Consider the following 22,150-nt stretch of genomic DNA (forward strand, 5'->3'; position numbering starts at 1 on the left):
AACAACAACTTTCATAACAGTGCCAGACCACCCCTTTTACTAGTCCTTTCTGTTTTCTTTCTGATCCTGTAAATGTCCTTCGTAAATCAAACATTTTAGAGACGCTGCTCCTGACTCTTGAAGGTCTCCAACCAAAACCTTCCTATAAAGTCTGCTTGTGGGTTGAGACACTGTATAAAATTATGACTCTTTCAACAAAGTGAACGCAAAACAGGTCTGCCACGGATAAATATACTGTTGAGGTATAAAACGCTCATGAGAGTTGTAAGAAAAACGTGCAGTGATGTAACTTTGGCTTCATATGCAAATGTCTATCCACCAAAACAGGGGGTTGTGATTCATCTGAGGGGCATGGGAGTAAACCACACTGCCATGGTTTTAAGTGTGTAAAATATGTTACTGGGGTGTATGACCTAATTTTCAACAGTTGTTCACAATATATTCATTGGACTCAACAGATTTATTGTTTGCTTAAAGGAATAGGTCACCTAATAGTTCATTTTTTAAGCAAATAATGCAAAATTAGTCTTTTAATTGAATCAAATTGTCTATGAATCATTTCGTGTTTTATTTCTGCTTGAGCACCACATGATTTTCAAGCAGTAAGCAAGTTGGTAAATAAATACCAATATTAAATCGATATGACACTTCTATTATTCAATTATCAGCAATTTACAGTAAACATTATAAATTAATCTAACTGAAACAGTAACTCAAAAATCACTCAAGTTTTATATGTTATTCTATGGAACAGAGCAGCATGAACATTCTTCGTTTTCCACAGAAGAATTACTTTAGAATGACATAAGGGTGAATACATGTTGACAGAAGTTTCATTTTGGGGTGAACTATGAACTTATCTTGTCAGTACTTGTATTTTTGTGCTTGTATGCCTTTAAGTGTATGTTCATGTAATCCATGTGTCTGCTCAGCAGCAGCCGTTTAACCCAGCAGGTCACGTGACGTGAGTTTGTGCGGAAGGAGTTTCAGGAGGAGAGGGGAGAGAGGGAGCGGAGGAACAAATGTGAAACACACGTTCTGGCGGGACACACTGGCTCGGCCGTGGTTCGTTTGAGAGCCAGTAGTGACGGCAACATAGATCTCTCTTTTAGAGCCACTAACCAGTAACAAGTCCCTCTAGTGATTGCAACTGCCAGCTATGGGCCCTATCTGTGCAGTGTCCGATTAAAACCAAAGGCTAAGCAAGACAGCATGTCTGTCAGCTTGCTGAAGTGTCCTCCTCTTCCTGGATCCACATGAGTGAATCATATGGTGGACTTGGCCGGGTGCACCGGAACAAGTGAGGAATTCAAACAGTGTGATACATGCATTAGGATATGTTGTTGCACATGTGGTGTGTGATAAAATTGTCGGTCGTAATGTTAATTAAGTAGCCGGTATATCTCAGGGACTTTGGATGGTTCATGGCTGGACATGTTTAGACTTTAGGTTGTATCTGAAGTAATCTGAAGCCAGCTGCAGTATGTATCTGTTGCTTTATGAATCTAAAGGTTGTGTTTAGCTGCAGTATGCATCTATTGGTTTTTCCCTTCAGGCTCTATTACATGAAGTTTGCTGACTCATCTTTTTGTCCACAGTGGGCAGTAAATGGGTAGAAATAGCAATAGTCTATTGTTGCCTGACAATATTGTGTTTGCAATTAAATTTTCAATTTAAAAATGTATGTTGTGTTGAATTTGATGTTTGTATTACATACATTTAAATTATAATTTGTATATGTAGAACAATATTAGAAGAATGTTCAAGCTTCTCTCTTTCATGAAATGAAATTTTATATTATATATAATGAAGAATGTTTGCAAAACATATTTATTAATTTGTGCTAGTTATCCATAGAGGTATTCCGATTCTAAAAATGCTTTGAGAAAATATTCCTTTCACAGATTGCCTCTAAGGGTGTTATTTAGACAAGGATTAATATACATGACCATCTGCTTTCACATTCACTCTTTTGCAACTTCTTTCAGTTCAGTAAACTAAAACTCAAGTAGCCTTTCCTCATCTGACCCCATCATACAAGTTCAAACGACAAAACTCTCAACTATTCCCAGGACATGACCTTCCCCATAAATATAAATTGCACTTCTAAGAGCTTTAAAACCGTCTTTAGTTGTAAGTGTTACTATACAGTTTTTACATGCAGTTACCCTTAAAATGTATACTCTTTGCACCTAGTTTACATTCTGGATGCCAAGTACAAAAGTCGATTGACTAGCATAAAGCATGATAGCATGACCTATCTGGCTGAGCAATGGATATGGAATGTATATGTTCGATTAAACCATTGTCTGCCTTAACCACAGTGACAACCTCAATCTTTTACCTCAGTCAGAGAAGCATGAGAAATGCACAGTGTCCCAGCTGCCCTAGTGTCGTCCCTCTCAGAAACCCCGTCTTCTCCTCTGCACTTAAAATCCCACAATCTGAGGTCTCTGCAATTATGTCATAAAGTTAACCACAGCTGACTTTTGCTAACTGAGCTTATAGTTTTACAGTGTGTTATAGTTTAGTTTTTTTTAGTCTTATCTGATTCAAAATGCTTTCTGTAAACAAATAGTTCTGTAAGTAAATAGTGAAATTCTCTTGTGAGTGTAATGCAAATAGCAGTTCATGATATAGCATAAATTGCATAGCCTTCATTCATCAGACTCCATTCTTTCAGGTGATGTTTTTTTTTTTTTTTTTTTTTTGGTTTGCAGAAGTCATGAAAACTCATACAGAATAAGGGAAAACACAATGCAAGTAAGTATAAAACACAAGAAAAACATCTTTTATATATTCTTGACATTACCCTTCATAGTAGAGCAGCATGAACATTCTGCTAGGCATCTGCTTTTGTGTTCCAGAAAAGACACAAATGGGGATAGGTAAATATTGAGTGTTAGTAAAATATTGTGGTGACTAGGGGCATCCAATTAAAGGAAAAAATATTGGAGGAAGCAGTTTACACACTCACATTTTAAATGGTTACCAGTGTTAAAATCAGGTTGTTTGTACTTCATACTTTAAAGCTCTATGGGTTCTTGCATGTTGACATTCGTTAAAATACACTGAAGGCCTGTCATTGTACTTTTAGAGCCTTTCCCCCACAGAGGTGGTTGGAGAAGTAAAGGTGCTGACAGATAGATGGCACATGATCCATTTCCTCCTGCGCCACAGAGATGCATTAGATATTCTTTTTCCAAGAACCCAGCATCCAATCTCACCAGGTGATTTATTTCAATAATCCACTAACTTCATAACAGAGCAGGATGCGTCTTCTCCAACGGCTGTGTGGTCCTGTAGAAGAATATTATGTATGATATTAAAAATACAATGACAGATGTACTCATTTTCAGTCAGAAGAAATAGAAGGGGGAAAATGAGGACTGATTTATACACGATACCATCTAAAAGCTCCACACAAAAAAAGCGTTTCGCTTTTCCATGAATGTAATGCTACTGTTTCCTTGAAAAGTGTGAATTGCTAGTACTCAACTTCTCATTCTGAAATTTCTTAATAGGAAATGAACATCTTAATAATTTTTTTTTTCCTTCTGAAATCCTAAACAAATCAATGGGTCAGAGTTTAGCTGGTTAGTTTCGGCAGTTACCCTGCCAGTAGGTGCTGTAAGTACAACATTAGGCAAGCAAAAAGCCTGTTTTTTAATTTATGGCATTGTAAATTAGCCATTGTTGCTTAGCACTTTTTTGGCAAACAATACGAATATGAATCGAATATTTAATTATATTGATGCTTGCTTAGTGCCTACATCTCTTAAAATCATGAAACTGAATCAAGTTTATATACTGGTCATGTGATGCAAACATGGCGGTGCCCGTGAGGGGGCGACCCGCTCCATGCAGAATAAAATAACTTTTTCTGAAATCTAGAAAACTGATGTGATTGCCTTCTAGTGTAAATATACAGTGATTATTTTCTTTGTGTGTAAAACTGCAGGGGCGGAAATAATACAATACTTAATATAATGTTTATGTGCTTTTTGTCTTCTATATATTTTATATACGTCCATATTCTTCACCTCCTACCTGTGCTGTCTTCTGCATGGTTATTGGGTGCGTCTATTGAACTTATTAAACTTTTTAGACAAATAAACTTTATTCCGACTCTAAAGAGCGAGTATAGCGTTTGTATATAGCAGTGCATCACAAGAGTCATAAGACTGGTGTTCCCTGTTTACGTTGATGAGAAGAGCGATCATGGTGGTGGTCTTCTGTTGTCATTAGAGGATCTGCATTGTGGACTATGAAGGAGGAGAGGGGGCTGGACAGGGAGGGTGAGAATGAGATCTTCCCCAGTGCACTTTGCAGTCAGTCTGGAAAGGGAGGGGGGAAGGAGGGGGCAGCGTTCGCTGCTGGATCGCTTATCTGAGATCTCAAAGTCCGCCTTTCGCCCGTGCGCTCTCCCCTCTCCGCGGACCTGCCATGGATGTTACTCCTGGATGTGCATTCTTCATTATTTTCCTTCACTTTCAGCACGCGGATACTCTTTACATCGCCAACAGTATAGGTACGTGGAGATGTTTTTATTGTCAGTACTGATCATGGTTACTTTATGCAGGAGATACGGATCCGTTCAGATGTCCAGCGTTATGAAGCAGCAACTCAGTTTCCATGTTTCAGCAACTTATACTTTTATAGAGATGAATGAGTTTTATAAGTAAACGATTTTTGCTGTTAGCGACGTTTTCATTTAATTGGAGTGTCTGGAAGTTTTCATGGCATCTAAACTGTAAGATCTCTAACTTTTGTTAGAGTAAAAAGAACGTCATAATACAGTATATACATCTGATTATATTTACGATTATAGCGTTGATTGTGAAACTAAAAGGAATGGCAAAAATCCATGCGACCTGTCAATAATGTAAAACAGCTGATGGATCTAGTGTCTCCTGCTTGAAATAACTGTCGCAAAATGCCGACATTACTGGCAAGATGAGTACACTAGAGAGTAAATTATACAGAAGAACCATGCACATTATTTTTGCTGTCAAATTAGAAAAGACAAATCATATTATAGTGTTGACTTTGCTGTAAGCGGCTCTTTCCTGATGAAGTGAAGGACACTTATGCATAGGATGCATAAACAGAGCAGCCAAATGTGTTGCTGCTTCTCTCATCAGTATGATAGGAATGCATGGCACATTGTTTGGAAGAACAGGGTAAGATGTGTCGCCCCCTTAATCTAGAAAAACTGCACAGCTCTTGTCCTGTGACTATATAGACATGATTGTAGTATATGGCAGGTGCACACTCAAGAAGAATTTATGCATATCTAAACATTCTATACATTTTGGACAACTGCCAATTTAACTTTTTCCTGTGGGGTGTGCCAGCTGCTTTGGGGTAAGTTGTGTCACTGAATGAACTAGTAAGTTTGTCATCATTTCACATTTCTATGTAATTGCGATAGTCGTTTGTTTAGTACAATAAAGGAGTTTTTTTTTAATGTATTTTAATTAATGGCTGACTGATGGCTGTCTTAGAATTATGCTGATTTAAAAAAATGTAATATAAAATAAAATGTAGAATAAAAATAATATCCAAATTGATCAGGCATTCACCTAGCTTGCCTGTTGATATGACAAGGGGCAGCTTGTATCAGCACTTTTTTGGTGTGTAAAACCACTTTCCCTATGGTAAAGGTGATAAAAGACCTTCTGAAATATAGTTAGATGTATTAGATTTACATATGTCTCATTTCTCCTTGCCAAGAGGACAATTTAAGCCAAAGGTGACACAACTTACCCCCTTCTATTCAATGCACTGTTTCCATAGATTTTTCTTACTTTTAATAAGAAAATTCTTTACATCTGTAACTTTTTAAAGATGTCATTTCAACTATTATCTGTGTTTGGACAGCTGTACTGTCTGCATAATGCAAGTCTTGCAGCTGATTTAGAGATTGGTGGAATTTTGACTGTTGCTGGAAGCTTCTGGTGTGCACTGTGAAATCTATTGACTTTGTGTTTGCGTGTGCGCGTGTGCATGCACATTCGAATGTGTGTAACTGTGTGCGTGCCCCTGGCAGATTCCCTGCAGCATGTCCTGAGGGAATACGGGCTAGTGAGGCCGGTGAGCGTGGATGCAGACGGACGCTTCCTCTCCCACGCCATCTCTGCCAGCCGGTTGAGTGGGCAGGGGTCCCACCGGCGCAGGAGGAGGCAGGCCAACCAGTATGGAGAGACCAATGAGGAGACGAACTCAGAGCAGGACCACCTGAGGCACAAGGAGACACTCTTTTATAATGTCACTGTTTTCGGGCAGGAGTTTCACCTTCGCCTCAGGCTAAATTCCAGGCTCGTGGCCCCTGGAGCCAAAGTGGAGTGGCTTGAGGATGATAACCAAACACATTCTGAGCCATTGTTGCCCAGTGACTGTTTATATGTGGGTTATGTTACCAATGTGAAGGATACATCGGTGGCTATCAGCAATTGCGATGGCCTGGTAAGTTATTAGCTCTCTTATATAAAGCATTACTGCATGATGTTTATCCACTGGAATGTGGGTTAATGACATGATGGTAATTTTTATATTAAAAACATTACAAATGCAATTCACACATTTACATACATTTACATACATTTATATACATATATATATATATATATATATATATATATATATATTGTTAAGGTCAAAAGTTTACATCCCATTTCAAATCCTGCAAAATGTTCATTATTTTACCAAAATAGAAGGGAGCATACAAAATACATGCATGTTATTGTTTATTTAGTACTGACCTGAATGAGATTTCACATTTCACATAAAAGATGTTTACATATAGTCCACAAGAGAAAATAATAGTTGAATTTATAAAAATGATTCTTAATATTGTGTTCTTACCTAAATGATCCACAGCTGTGTTTTTTTTTTTTGTTTGTTTGTTTGTTTTTTGTTTAGTGATAGTTGTTTATAAGTCCCTTGTTTGTCCTGAACAGTTAAACTGCCTGCTGTTCTTCAGAAAAATCCTTCAGGTCCCACAAATTCTTTGGTTTTTATAATCATATAAATTTGTTAAATAAATTATGAAGTTTATGAAAACAATTTTTTTATTTACAAAAAAGTTTTTACCTTGAAAAATATTTAGAAGCTTCTCTGAAAATAATGATTACGATTATACTAGCATGTTTTTAAGAAAAATAGTTTTTCATTTGTTGGTTACATAACATTGCATTTTTAGTCATTATATCTAAAATTTATTGAAAATGACAGTTTATTGAAACCGGTATGAATATAAAGAGAACATTTCTAAGGACCTTTTTTTTAGATTTAAAAAAATCATTTTCTTTATCATGGACATTCATGGCAATTGCTGATGTACAAACAGAGTCTTTTAAGTGAAAGCTTCAAGGTAGGAATGATTCAGATCAGTTGTATGCTGTTTTAACTGCTGTGGTGAAAAGGCTATTTAGCAACTTTCTGTTGGATGTAGGAACTGCTTTTATATTGGATGTCCGCCAGAGGTCCTTCCTGCTGGGTTTCTGTGCGTGCTTGAGCGCTGACTGGCATGGTTAAGGATATTGAAAGAAGCCTGCCAGTCACAACTTATTGACATCCCAAAAAAACCCTACAGGTGTATGCAGTACATTGTGTTTATGTACCAAATAACATCACAGAGGGACGACGTAAAGTATTTGCTACCATTCTCCACCGCCAAACATTTCTCCTCACAAATCGCCCTTGAAAAAGCTATTCGGCCTTGGCAGTTGTCCATGAATTAGAGATCGACATAGATATTATTCATGTGTTTATATCTTGGATGAAATTGAAAGAATTCTCATGCCCTTCGGTGGTTTGAATGGGGTAGCGATGGGTTAAAAAGTGATTCTTTATTCAAGCGCAGTTCAGCTTGGGTTCTTAAGCACGGCAATGTTGCAGACTGTCTCTCATCTAAGAACACTAAATAAATGTCCTTAATAGCTTTACTTCACATCAAGTTTTCAAGTGGTCATTAGGGTGACCCAGTGGACATTTTATTTGGAAGTGTGCTCCGTGTTTGACTTTACAATACTACGACCCAAAGACTCGTGTTAAGCTTAAGCCGATGATAAACAAGGCAACTTTCTGAGCAATGTTGCCGTCAGCGGGAAACCAGGTAAGACATAGGGCCCATGACCCATCTAAAGTATCCAGATAGAAATGTTTTGCCCATTCTCAATGGGAAAGTACCCAAGTACATCACTCAGTGTAACATCATTGCCTAGTGTATCATCACTTTTAGACTTCAAGTCTTTTTGTCCAAAATTCAAAATCCAAAATTGAAATTTCAGGCAACATTTACGCTCCCTCATTTTTGAGTGGAATATCCCTTTAAGGATTTTACAGAAGAAAATCCTGAAATTAATAGAAAAATGGTAGACTGAACAGAACCTGGCTTTCAGAATAGAGGGAGCAGTTTATTTCTGTCGCTTTTATGCCTCAGCCTCAGTGATGGATACACTAGCCTTTCGCTGTCCGTACTTGTAACTTTGTGGCGTTCCTCACGCGGAGGGTGTTACATTTCTGCGCCTGGAGCACGTGGAGTTTAGAGCATGTCTGGGCAGCATCGGAAAACACTCTGGAGTGACCTCACAAGTACAAGCCCCTGCGCCTCTGTCACTGCAGGCTGAGAGGCGGGGTAACAGTAGCCCCGCAGTGAACTCACAGACACGTACAGCACCACAGGAGAGCAGGGCCTGGCTTTTAGTCGATGTAGAGTGGATTTCTAGATTATTCCATTTGACCCACAGGGTTGTCACTCCGGAGACGGAATCTAAAGGGAAACAGTCACCTTTTTAGATTCTCATAAAATAATAAAAGGAATTTAATGTTGCATTTGGGGTGAACTTCCCTTCCCTTAAGCTAAATGCGGTCTAATTCAGCAGATCCGCTTTTCTCCGGTAATTGTTTTATTCTTAGACACTTTTTTACGCATTCAGGGGCAGTTTCACTAAAGTTTTGCCAATTTTGGGTAGGTTTCAGCACAAAAACTTTCCATTTACAAAGTTAAGCAATGTTTGCCATGCGCAGTTAATGCTGTGCTGTTATTGCCAGATAGAAGTAAGCAGTAAACAGAATTTATTAAAAAGAGATTCATTATGTCCATTTTCCATTGATCATGGCAGAAGCAATCCATCAAACAGCAGTTAAAAAAGGGGAGAACCGCTATATAAACAGCCAAATATAAAAGAGTCAATTCAGGTACCTGAATTGAAAGGTGCCACAGTTGTAAAGTTCCAGTAAACTATGTCAGATTGCAGTAGTCTGCTGTATCCTTCACGTGTTTTGCAAATTGGGTTCAGCAGTAAGTTAGATCTTATTTGCATAGTTCCTTTCTCAAATCAAGTGTTAAATCCATGCCAACAGCAAATAAGTGCAACTAAATGACGCTTTTAGTAAGAGGATTTCTTTGTAAGCAAATTCTAGTCGTCAGATTGATAAGCCAATGCAAATTCATTGTTATAATATTACACTCAAAGCATGTGATCTCACAACCTAACTGGTTTTGATGCAGACTGCATATTCAATTCCATTCATATTTAATGTCTGAACCTCCCACATGCACACGCACAAAAACACATGGCTAATTCTTACATAATAAGAGTTTGTGGAAGAACAGAATTATGTAATTCTAGGGGCTAGAATAGATTTTATGGAGATTAAGATATGACCTTTCTTTACTACGGATATTTGTATTATATATGTCCAAATTTTCTTTTCATTTATAATTGTGGTAGACCTAGTCAAGAACAAAGAATGACCTTTCTTTTGTGATTTGGCAGTTGTTTCTAAAGAATGCAAATTTTTTTGTTTTTTTTAAACATAACATTTTACATGGAAATTTTAAAACCATACATATTTCTTACCAGCCATTAAAATGTTTTGCCTAATTTTTACTAAAAATATAGATTTTTGTCCTCATGATAATGAAATTATTTTACAATGTGCATGTCATTTTGTCACTTGCAGCATTATTATTAAGACTGATAACATATACACAAGTTTCTGTATTATTCACACCTTTACAATTCAAAAAGCAGTTGGCCCCGCCACCCCTAAATTCTGCATATTTTCAGGAGGGCTCCATCCTGATTGTAGAGTTTAGCCATAACCACTCTAACACCTGCCCACAATTTTAAGCAAGACCATCAGGTGTGTTTGTTTAGAGTTGTAACTAAACTCTGCAGGAAGCCAGATCTCTAGAATCAGGAATGATCACTTCCTGTGACCACACCCCTTTTGCCCTTGAGCAAAACACTTAACCTCTGTCTACTGGGGGTGCAGGGTCAAAAATACATTCAGTTGGCATGATAAGACCATTCCGTTAGGCTCTTCATAATCATTCTTTTTAGAACAAAGTATTCTGAACAGCTGTAAGGAGGCTGTTGTGATTGTGTTTTTATTTACATAATTGCATAATTCCACAAACCTTTTGTAACAGTCTGTAATTGGTACCAAACATTGGTATTGGCATCAGTGACTCATTTAAACCATTTTCAGTTGCGCTCTATATTAACCCTTTTTCTATCCAAGCCCTGCAAAGTATAACTGTGTTCAAATGCATTGTAGAATATTACAAATATGGAATAATACATCTATGCTGCTTTCAAAAAATGTCTTCCAGTTGGATGTTACGCAAAAACATCTGATTTGGATGTGGCTTTATGCTCTTTTTCCAGGATTCGGACATAGTTTGTTTTTTAAACCCTTTGTCAGCCAGATGGTCCATAAACATAATGACCATTTGGCTTTGTTTTTAATGTGTTACAATTAGAACCAGGGTATCCGAATAGCTGAACGTTGATGTGTCTAACCGCTATGGCACCGTACGGGATTACAGTTTTCTAAAGGGACATTCACACAAGAAACTATAACCAAGAATTGTTATTGTTCATTCTAATTATATGAGGGAAGACCACATTGCAGCTATAAAGATAATAGTGCAAAGGAAACAATATTGTTGGATGCCCTTTCAGAATGCTTTTTTTTCCCCAGTAGACAAACAATAAGAAACATTGACAGCCAGTCAGAATCCACCTGACTTTAAAGAGCTTGAGCATTTAAAGCAGGCGACAACATAACTGAAACGCACACAATGTTATCATCCATTGGTGTGGATGCTAATATAGTTTTCATTATAGTCGTCTTTATGATTTTTTATCTTGGTGTGAAAAGACCTTAAAGTCTGCATAAAATAAAAATTCTTCATTTAGCCAAAATCTAAAAATTTGCTTCTCTGATGACATCAGTTTAATGGCTTGGGCAGAACATCCTTATCCACTCCCCTCCAACTGTCAGTCTGCTGCGAGCTAGAGATGACTAGGAGATGCGCTAAAATCAAATAATTAACATTTTGTTTCACTCCAATATACATCACAGTACTGAAATAAAGTCAGTTGCAACTTCCAGTTAACAAGCTTCCAAAACAAAAGTGGTCCCACCCCCAAAAAAGTGCCAAAAAAAAAGCAACTTTTTTAGGATCCAAAAAATAAATAAATTAAAACAAGATGAAGGTTCAATGAAACCTGAAAGGTTAATATCCTTCCATTAAAAGTCCAGGAAACCAAAATTTAAAAGATCCAAAAAGGTCATAAAGGCATTAGGAGAAGTCTACTTCCAAAACAAAGATTCTCATGTAATGTACTCACCCCCTTGTCATTCAAGATGTTCACATCTTTCTTTCTTCAAGACAGTTAGGATATGTCGAAAAACTATTTTCTCCCTCAATTAAAACATCATTTCAAAATCATCCTACATCGCTGCAGCAGTACCAACCCAGTCTTTGCAAAGTGAACATGCAAAGAAGATCAAACACCCTTAACAAAAAAGGTAAAAAAAAAAGCGATATAGGACGATTTTAAAGTTGAAGGAGAACGTGAGATGGGAGTTTTTCGACATACCCTAACTGTCATGAACTGGAAAAAAACAGTCCAGGCAGAGTAAGACAAGACGAGGGTTTGACATTAAAAAGTGTATAAATTGTATTATTTTTATGAAAATAACCGATCATTACGCTAGATAAGATCCTTCTTTCTTGGCTGGGATTGTTTACAGCCGCATTTGGGATCGTTTGAAGCCGCATTTAAACTGCATTTTGGAATTTTAAAATCGGGGCACCATAGCAGTCCATTATATGGAGAAAAATGCTGAAATGTTTTCCCCAAAACCATAATTTCTTTACGACTGAAGAAAGAAAGACATGAACATCTTTGACAAGGGGGTGAATACGTTATATGTGAACCTTTGTTTTGGAAGTGGACTTCTTCTTTAAAGAAATCAAGTGGCTTAATCTAAGTCTTGTGAAAAGATATGATCACTTTATATAATGAACAAATATAACGTAAGCTTTTACTCACATTGATTCACAGTAAATGACACATGTACGTAGAACATAACACATATGGGAAACATGGAAGCTCAAATGTGAGTATGTGATGCACAAGAACCAATGAGGTTTGTTCTAGTTTGATGCACACACAATCTTCCATGTTTACTATATGATATGTGGTGCGTGTATGTGTGTGAATAAAAGCCTAAATTGAATCTGTTCATTATATAAAACCATCATATCCCTTCAAAAGACTTGGATTAAACTGCTTGTTTCAAATAGATACCTTAACAACACCTTTATGACCTTTTTGGACCTTCAAAATTTTAGTTACCTGGACTTTAAATCAATGATGATAGAATTTTCATTTTTGGCTGAAGTATTACTTTAAACTGAGTTTCTGTTTGCAACTACATTCTGAACATGGACAGCAACATATAAACTTCACAGTGTCCTCACTGACACGTTCATGTTCTTTCTGCAGAGGATGGAGCTCAGAGCTCATTGGTGCATAGCCTGTCGTGGAGCTCAGTAGGGCAGTTGCGCGCTGTGAGGTCTGAACCCCTGCTAAGTGTGAAGTGAGTGGGAGGTTCACCGTGAGCTTGTGCCTTAGTTTTCCAGCAGGGGCACAAGCTGTTGCTGCAGCTAAAGCTAGTTTGTTGCAGGAAGCCTGAAATTAGCAAGATCCTCCTACTCATTGAGGCTTAGCGCAATATACAAGGGGATTATTTGGGCTTGTGGATAGGTAAGTTGTGTCTTTAAAGGTGAAGCATGAAATGTAAAATTCTTTCTTCTATCCCAGAAGACAGTGCTTTGGTAAGCCATCGAAGGGCTGATTTCCCTTGAAAACAATGTAACTCTTGTGTTGCTTTTCAAAACATTGCTTTGTTTGTTTGAGTTTTGTTTGTTTGATCTGCCCAGGCTGACATAGCAACATCAACTCAACAAATGGTGTGTGTTTAAGGGGCGGGACTATCTGTCTAGTTGACCAATGGCTTACGGGGAGTGTTCTGGAAAACCTGTTGGTAACGATAATTATTTTTGAAAGTCTATTCGCTGACGTAATTGCCTCTGAAACTACACATGAAGTGTTCTTTTACAAATTTATTCCACTGCTGAGATATGAGATGGCTTGTTTTATTCTTTTGTAATTCTGACATCATTAGTCCAGCTCATCAGGGAGTACAGAAACATCTTGAAAACTGAATGGAAATGACAACCCCATTGTAAATAAATAATCCTCCATTTTTCTCATTAGTCAGATTGCTGCTTGTTTGGCTTCTTGACTCAAGTCACCCACACATGCATGCATGTTTGCGTTACTCTTTGTTAAAAATAGGTCAAGATGGTCGACTAGTCATCTAAGAACTGACTAAGGTCAACTAGGTCAATCTAGATTTTTTTTATTATATATGTACTTTTTATTTTTAATATTTTTAGCCATGAGGTATTCATTAGTGTTCTGATTTTGTCCTGCACTTTAAAAATCGGTTAAATTTAAGGTAAAAAAAATGACATCTGTGGTTGCCAAATATTCACTGTAAAAATACAGTGACAGTGACAGTATATATTTACATATATATTATACAGTATATATAGACATATATATTTAACAGTGTGTTTGACAGTTTTATACAGGAAACTATTTTGGTAATGTTTATCTAGTTGTTTTATATTTAGTTCGTAAAAAAAAGTACATTAAAAACGTTCAAAACATTTTACGTTATTATTCACAGTGCTTCTTGAACTGAATAGTTCATTGCTGTATTCTATTACACTTGGCTTTCTTAACACTGACTTCAAAAAATGCAGTTTTGCGTATCCCTACTCATTATATTTTGTGTTACTTGTGTGTGATACTTCTTTAACGGGACTCCAGCAGTCATCCTCTGTGCCGATACAATCCTTTCTCTCCACCTTTGATGAAACTGAGTGTACATTACTCTGATTCAGGATCCGACCGATAGCCTTTAATCTTCTGAACAATCTCTTTTGATGTCAGGTTTGTTCAGTGTGGGTTTAGGCAGCGTCATGAGAGCGGTACACGAGCTTAGAGCCAAGAGTCTCAAGTGACCTCTGAGCTGTCTCAAATGAATTGAAAAATGCTCCAAATGAGAAACTGGGCGCTGTTTTTTGGGGGGGCCATCTGTCAGATTTAAGCAGCAGGCCTTGGTGGCACTTTGCGCCGTTTGTGTATGTGTATGTGTGTCGTCGCACCGTGGCGGAGGATGAAAGGGGAGCACTAGTCAGGTGGGGTTGCTCCAGAAATCTCCTGGCACCTGTCGCCTGGGAATCTTTCGGAGTGCTTTGATGATGTCATTAACATTCCACCAGCAACGCTCTCCAAAACATAAAGTAGCGGAGAAGGAAAGAAATAAACAGTTTGCAAATTCCAGAGCGCACAGCTCAGTGTGCTAAAGTAACAGAGCGATTTAGAGGTACAAATGAAATCACTCTAGAGCTTTGCCTTCCAGATGGATGACAGCTCTCATTTCTGGAATGGCCTCTGTGCTTTCATTGTGAACCTCGACTTAAGAGTCTTGTGATGTGGCAGCTGTGAAAGAGAGAGCAGGAGAGTGGTCTGGCCTGCTTCAGAGAAGTCTCCTGATACCTTAAACACACGCCTCTTCTTCCTGTGGAGGGAATAACAGAGACTGGACTGACACACATGTGTTCAGGGAGGACTGGAAAGGGAATTGTAAGGCCGATAAGGAGTTCCTCCCTAAGGCTGTACTTACTTGAACTCACTGTGAGAAGCTCATATCTGAATTCTTCAAATTATTGGATGACATCGAGATCTGGGTTTGTTGGTTCATGGAGACAAAGAGGTGTTTCCCTTATTGCTCTGTTTCTTGCTCTCCCTCTGGCCCAGTTGTGCTGAATGTGTGCTACAGTGCTGTTTTAAAGTGATCTTTCTTGTCAGAGTTTCCAAGTAACTGGCTTAGCACAGCACTGCAAAAATCATTTTCTTAATCAGTATTTTTGCTCTGTTTTAAAGTTAATTTTACTTAAGAAAGCAAAATTATTTGAGATACTATCACTTCTTTATTCTGAGATTACACTACCACTCAAAGGTTTGGGGGTATAAAGTGTCCTAACATTGCATTGGAGTCACCTACAACAGGTTTAAATGCATCTAATGTCAGAAAACATTCTGATTTTCTCAGAATATACATTTATACATAGAGTCATTTGTCAATGATTTCGAAACGGTTCGTTTGAATCAGTTCTGAGCGTAATGTCTGTAAACCCCTCCCTTCTATAAGCTTACTCTGCCTGTGATTGGTCAGCTGACCAAGCCTGTTGTGACTGGCACAGAGAGGAGTACTTGAGCAACTTAGCGAGCGCTACCATCTGTGTTGTCAAGTCAGTGGTTGTTTTTGATGTTGACAGGTTGAAGTGACCCCAATAATGTCATATTTAGCCTCTGCAATGCGAATTTACCAAGGGAACCCCAACAAAAAGTGTTTATTTTACACCCTGGTACTCGATTTTAAACGCAGGACTCCCCCCCCCCCATGAAATGCGATTGGGCTAGTTTTGAGTAGTAATTGGGCTGCTATTGTTGTGAAAATCTGGCAACCCTCATTGACAAACATGCATCTTCACATATAGTGCTCCAATCCATTCTTTAAATAATGACATAAAAACATTTTATTCAACACTTATGCAAGCAAATCGTGCCCACAGCTAAAGTTTAGCTGCCAAACTGTAAACACTTAACAAAACAATAATGGTGAATACATTAGCCGAGTGATTAACTGATGAAACAACAGGTTGTAAACCAAAATATGTCTACATTATTATTACACAAAGTAAATAGAACAACGACAGTCTATATTATTCGACACATTCTTAGGAAATAGTGGGTTCACAGCAAATTATCAGAACTATTTCAGTAAGACAGTAATATTGTGGTTTACCTGGAAACCTAAAATTGCACTAGGTGTATATCACATATTAGCACAAAAAAACTTGCTATTTTGAGCACTCAGTTGAAAATGTACACATAACGTATCAATCGTACTTACAGGTTGTGGTTCGGAGACTCTTGTTAGTCCAAATAAAGAAGATTAGAAGCCAAAGTAGATAAAAGGCAAGATTATAGAAGGAGTCCTTTGTAAAATGGCAAACACACAACAAAAGGTTTGAATTGTATTGCTGTGGTATAATGGAAAAAATGAATTTTAACAACTGATTCTTCACATTATATTTTGGCAATAAAAACAAAACAAACTTGCTTTCACAGCGCAGAACACAGCAGCTTCTCTACATTATGTGAATAATATTAACAAGTGGAAGTGTTTATAGGCAGGTCAGACTATTCGTATTTGGTAACAGGCAGAAGATTCGAAAATATGAGTGACAGTATCTTTATTTATCATGCACTTTTTTTATTAAAAACTTTGCAGACTGTTTACATTGAAGAATAGCTACATTACAAACTGCAAACTACAAACTGTTCTTTAATATTTTTGAAAAAAGTCTTCTGTTCACCAAGAATGCAATTATTTGATCAAAATACACAGTAAAAATAGTAATACTGTGGTATATTTCTAATTATTATAAATGTACAAAACAATCATGCATCAATATATATATATTTTTTTTGATAAACAAAAGGTTAAAAAGAACAGCATTTATTTGGAATAGAAATTTTTATTAATATTAATTTTTTAACAACAACAAAAAAACATACTGACCAAACAGTAGTGCATAACTGTATTACTTTACTTTTTTTTCTTATCCCATTTCCAAGTAATATTTTTTGTTTGTTTGTTTGTATGTTTTGAGAAATAGTTTACCCAGAATATATAAATAAATAAACAAACAAACAAACAAATAAATAAATAAATTTCAGCTCCATTGTAATATATTTAGAGAAAAACATTGTAAGTATTGCACACAGTGCTAATCAATAAAATTGGCAAGTGACAATACATTTTGCAAGTCATGATTTCTATTTCTGCGGCATTGGTAAAGATAACCTTGTCCATACCGAAACCTCGCTGAACTGAAGTACCAATTCTGATGTATCATGTGTGGGAATTTAGAAACACATATTACATAACAAATCCCTCAAGTTCCATAAGGAAAGTCACAAAATGTAAACTGTCTGCTGAAGCATCACCAAAGTCTTGAAACTACAAGGTACAGTATGTGTTTATAGTTTTTCACTCTTTAGCCACGACATATCACATGTGTGAGAAAGTGTGCAAAAACCTATGGTGCGTCACCTCATTTTTGTTTTCGTTATGGACAGAAAAAGAAGACTTAAATAAATTTTGGATTTCCTGTCAGGAGTGTTTTTGAACTTAAAGCCAAACGACACACAAAAGTTAGTTAGACTACGGAGCCAGTGGGAAGCCAGTAAAAGCAGTAAAGCTCTATTTCCTTTTTAACACCCTGACATATGGCATCAACTTTAGCCGTATTTAATTTGGGTTTTTGCTAGGCTTTTGATTTGAAGGATCTGATTGAAGGAAATGAGAAGGCTTAACCTTGTTTTAACTGTGTAAATGCAAGTGTGAGGTGTGAGTATCAAATTTTCCTTGTGTTTAAGAAAGAGAAAGGGAAAAGACAATGAATTCTTGGCAGCTGATGATGTGGCAAAGAGCCTGTAACCTGAGATCATGGCGTCAGTTTAACCATGAGCCCATTGATAGAAAAGGTTTCTAGTGAGAGCTGACACTGAAAAATTCAGAAAATTACAATTCTGTGTGAAAAAAACAATGATTTTCATTTTTAAATAGGTTATTAGCTATTTGGCTTGATCTCCTAATGCTCTTAGGAAGCAATGGTGGAATTGAAAGTACTGTTTTTTAGACTCAGCCATTTTGGTTTGTCTAGAACTCTGACAGGAAAAAATGTGTGCGTGTGTGTGAGGTCTGGCTTGATTCATATACAGCGTGTGTGTGCACATGTGTGTAAATACTTTCCAGTATTTAGCATCCACTGTCATTGCTTCATCTCATCAACATTCCTGCTAAACTCGTTGCCATAACTGGGGAATTCTGGCTCTTTTTTTTCATCATCTGTCATTCTTTAACAGCTCCAAAACCAAAAATCTGTGAAGTCGTCCAGAGCTCTTCCTCTTCTCTGAGAGCTGTTCATATTCCCCGTCAGTTGTTTAGAGAGGAGAAGAGACGTCTGTATGAAATACAGGCCAGCCATTGGACATGCTGTGGAAAAGCAGTAGGTTTGGCTCAGGGAATGTGGTTGTCTCTGCCCGGCTCAGGAGATAAATGATCAGAAGGAACATGTAAGGCTGTGTCTCTTTCTGTGGTATTGCTATTCCACTTCACTGTGTGTCTGATCACGCACGCGCTCAGGTTTCTGCCTTAAATCACAATTCAATAATCCTTGAGTAATCTGACCTGAATCATTGGACTGGCGCAATTTGCCACATGGGTAACACAGACTAAAATTCACATTCACAACAGATGCAAGGTGACAGCATTTATTTAATTTTGAATAAAGGAATAGTTCAAAATAAAAATTCTGTCATTCCAAACCTGCATGACTTAAAAGGAAGGAAAGTTAAAAAAGGAAGGAAAGTTTTATATCAGTGTAGTATAAGTTGTGTTCAGTAGTGTTTTATTACAATTATGGATGTAACTGTTTTACGTACAAGATTACTATAACAGGAAATGTACTTTTCATTTATTTTGAACAGAGTATGTAGCATGAGCAGTTGTTATTTGATTTAGTGCAATTTCAGGATTTAAAGCAAAAACACAATGGTCTGACTTTAAGTTTATGAAATTATGCTACATAGGACACCTGCACAAAACAAAAACAGCAGAGGGGCTGAATGAAAATACAGATATCTTTTCTGACAGCAGATGGCACTTATGGAACAGCAGCGATAGAGTTTTCTTGGTTACCACTGTAAACAAAGCAGCTGCTTATAAACACCACTTTAAGAGGAAAAGAAAATGCCATCAAAAAACAATTTTGAAGATGCTCTGTTCCTCTCAGAGATGCATTTATATAAACCCCCACATATTTGTCTTCCAATATTTTGAGCATCGTGAACTATGAGCTAGAACTGCCTGGCCTAGCATTTTCTCCTCTTTACAGACTTCATAAAAAATCCACACAAATTACATTATTGCAATGCAGTTTGTGTGCAATTCTGCAATAGGGATCAGCCAAAATAAAACATAAAACTTAAAACTTGTTTGATATATAATCAGTCTCTGCTGCATTTATAGAACTCAAAACTTTCCCACCCTGCTAATTTAAAACAAGCAGACTCACTGCTCTTGTTTTTGGGTTGGTGCGTAGGTCTATAATTCTGCTCTTTCCTGTTGTGACGGTTAGGATTGCATTAACGCATGTACCCCCTTGTGGATTGATCGACTGGATTGATGACTGACTCTATTCGTCATCTGACTGCATGCACCGAACCGTAACGTCTGTACCGTGATGGTTTTGGATGAATACATGTATCGTTACACCCCTAAGTGCCTTGTGATATAAGTGACTTCCAAAAAGGGCAAATCATTAGAGATAGATTAGGAATTGAGCCATTCTGAGGCATGGAAAACACCAGATCATCGGATTCCCTGAATGAAGTGCATGCTTCGCTTCGAAACGACTTGATGAAGGGATAAATCCATATTGTGCTTTTGGTTTTAGTTGGTTTGACAGATACTGTGCCAAAGCATAATGGCCCAAAACACAACTTTAAAGACCTTTTATGTTAGAGTATTTTATAAATCTACACTTTTTGCCCGAAAGACCTATATAATGTCATATTGTCATGTGACCATTGTAATATCGAGACAGATTCACTATTGCGATACCACGATATTGATAATATTGTTACATTCCTACAAATCATGGAAGCCCATTTAACAGGAGTGTCTGTAACCTTAACAGCCCAGTTGTTTAGTGTTTTAAGACCATATTTACAACTATGACTGCGTCCGTCCACACAAAGCATGGCAAGACTTCAGCAAAAACATTAGCAAAAAAGAACAGTGGGAGAAAACTGCAAGTGAATGATAGGGATCATCAAACACTACTGTGTCCAAACAAAACAGAACTACTGCTGCAAAGTGACAGCAAATCTCAATATTCACCTTGAAGACCCTGTTTCCACAAAAATGTATCACAAAAAAACTTCACAAAGTCAACATCCATTGATTCATGATTCATGAATCCATGATTCTAAAATATGAACACCAAGATGAACTTCAACATCTGGTCTGACTGTTTTAATTATCTGGATGTGGCCCCTTTACGATATTAAAACTTAAAAAGACTGACCTATTCGATATAGATAGAGGAGACAGAATTAACATAGATCACAGGCAATCACAATCGACTCTGTTGTCCCAACAAAAACTCACAAGGAGTCTTCAATAAGTGTAGTGTTGCGTAAACACACTCAAAGACCTCATATGTCTCTTGGTTTTGCTTTAAACTAAATGAATAAAAAACACTGCAAATGTTGTATATGTGAATGAAAACATAAGTCACTGCTTTGTACAGCAGATCTCCTTACAGTTCTTAGTGAAGCAAATCTTGTTTAAAAACAAGGTTAATATCCCATTTTCTTATAACCAAGTCATGTTCAGAAACCATCCAAATCCGATCTTGATTGAAACCTAAACCTTAGCTGCTCTTCTTTCTCCCAAGGCTAGTATTGAATAACAGTCATCTAACAGAACTATGGAAAAACTGCTCTCATCTGGGATCCAGAAGGCCAAAACCAGCTGGTCTTCTATGTTCTATATTCCATGACTGACAGCCTAGCTCTTAATATGCTATGCTTTCAAAGAGTTCTGATATACCTGGAAAGAGCTGTCGGTTAGTATTTCCATTCATCTCAATAGCATTTGCTTGGCTACATTCATGTCAGTGCGGTGCGAAGAAGATGCCAATCTAACCTTTCTACAAATACTTCTGCTTTCACGCTGACATGTCCCCAACTCGAGTTTCCCACTCATAATCAGGGTTGCCAGGTTTTCACAACAAAAACCGCCCAATTGCTACTCAAAACTAGCCCAAAACTAGCCCAATCGCGTTTCGAGGGGGAACCCCCGTTATCCCCCCCGCATTCGGGGGGGGATAAAATACATGTTTTTTGTCGGGGTTCCCCTGGTAAATTCGTATTTCAGGGGCTAAATCTGATGTTATTGGGGTTGTTTCAACCCGCGGACATCAAGAACAACCCCCGGCAACAGTGTTAAAGTAGCCCAATTCCGCAGAAAAACGCGTAAATATTATCTTTCAGGTATATATCTGCTGGAGCTAAATTGGCAAATTTTGGCTGAGACAGTTTAAGGAGTAGGTCAACTATCAGGGATAGTGAATTATGGCTATTCCTTATAATGAGCTGTTCCATTAACATTTTGTTCATTTGTCATAGTCCACACTCCAACAATATCCCAGTGACGGATTGGACAGGACAGTACAGTAAGTTAAGTGTAGCAACCTGTCCGTCGTCATTAGTGTCATTACATCCAACCACCCACAGGCTTCTCTTTCATCCGGTGTAACTCTTTTTTTACACTATATAAACAGCTTCCTAATAGCCTCCTGTGTTATGTCAGAGTCTGGCCTCTCATGGGCCTCATGCTGGAGAAGCAGTGCGCTGCACTTCCTCCCTGTCTCTTGGGCTCAGCTCTGACTGTAATCTTTCGTCTTTCTCTGTCTCTGTTTGTCTTTCTCTGTGTGTGTGTGTGTGTGTGTGTGTGTGTGTGTGTTTTCTCTGTCTTACACACAAACACTTTGTCTCAATTTCATCTCTGTTAGTTAGAATGTTAGTTAGACTGTTCAAAGAGGTATGCAATTAAATTTTTAGCC

At 37.5% G+C, this 22,150-nt stretch overlaps 1 protein-coding gene and 1 long non-coding RNA gene across 3 annotated transcripts in view; both read left to right on the forward strand.

Annotated features, from left to right (window-relative positions):
- The first annotated feature begins 1,004 nt into the window (after positions 1–1,004).
- LOC127152927 (uncharacterized) lies at positions 1,005–3,784 on the forward strand. Its single transcript, XR_007825146.1, has 3 exons — positions 1,005–1,300; positions 2,721–2,763; positions 3,098–3,784. It is a non-coding gene; the product is annotated as an uncharacterized LOC127152927 (long non-coding RNA).
- A 567-nt stretch (positions 3,785–4,351) lies between these two features.
- The window catches only part of adamts2a (ADAM metallopeptidase with thrombospondin type 1 motif, 2a), a 69,458-nt gene continuing 51,659 nt past the window's right edge, over positions 4,352–22,150 (forward strand). For both annotated transcript variants that reach the window (XM_051093097.1, XM_051093098.1), the window contains exons 1-2: positions 4,352–4,531; positions 6,053–6,468. In XM_051093097.1, the coding sequence (XP_050949054.1) occupies positions 4,447–4,531; positions 6,053–6,468 (501 nt within the window). In that variant the 5' untranslated portion in view covers positions 4,352–4,446. The remainder of the gene's footprint in view (positions 4,532–6,052; positions 6,469–22,150) is intronic.

This window comes from Labeo rohita, chromosome 21, assembly GCF_022985175.1.
Source record: "Labeo rohita strain BAU-BD-2019 chromosome 21, IGBB_LRoh.1.0, whole genome shotgun sequence".
NCBI classification, from domain to species: Eukaryota; Metazoa; Chordata; class Actinopteri; order Cypriniformes; family Cyprinidae; genus Labeo; species Labeo rohita.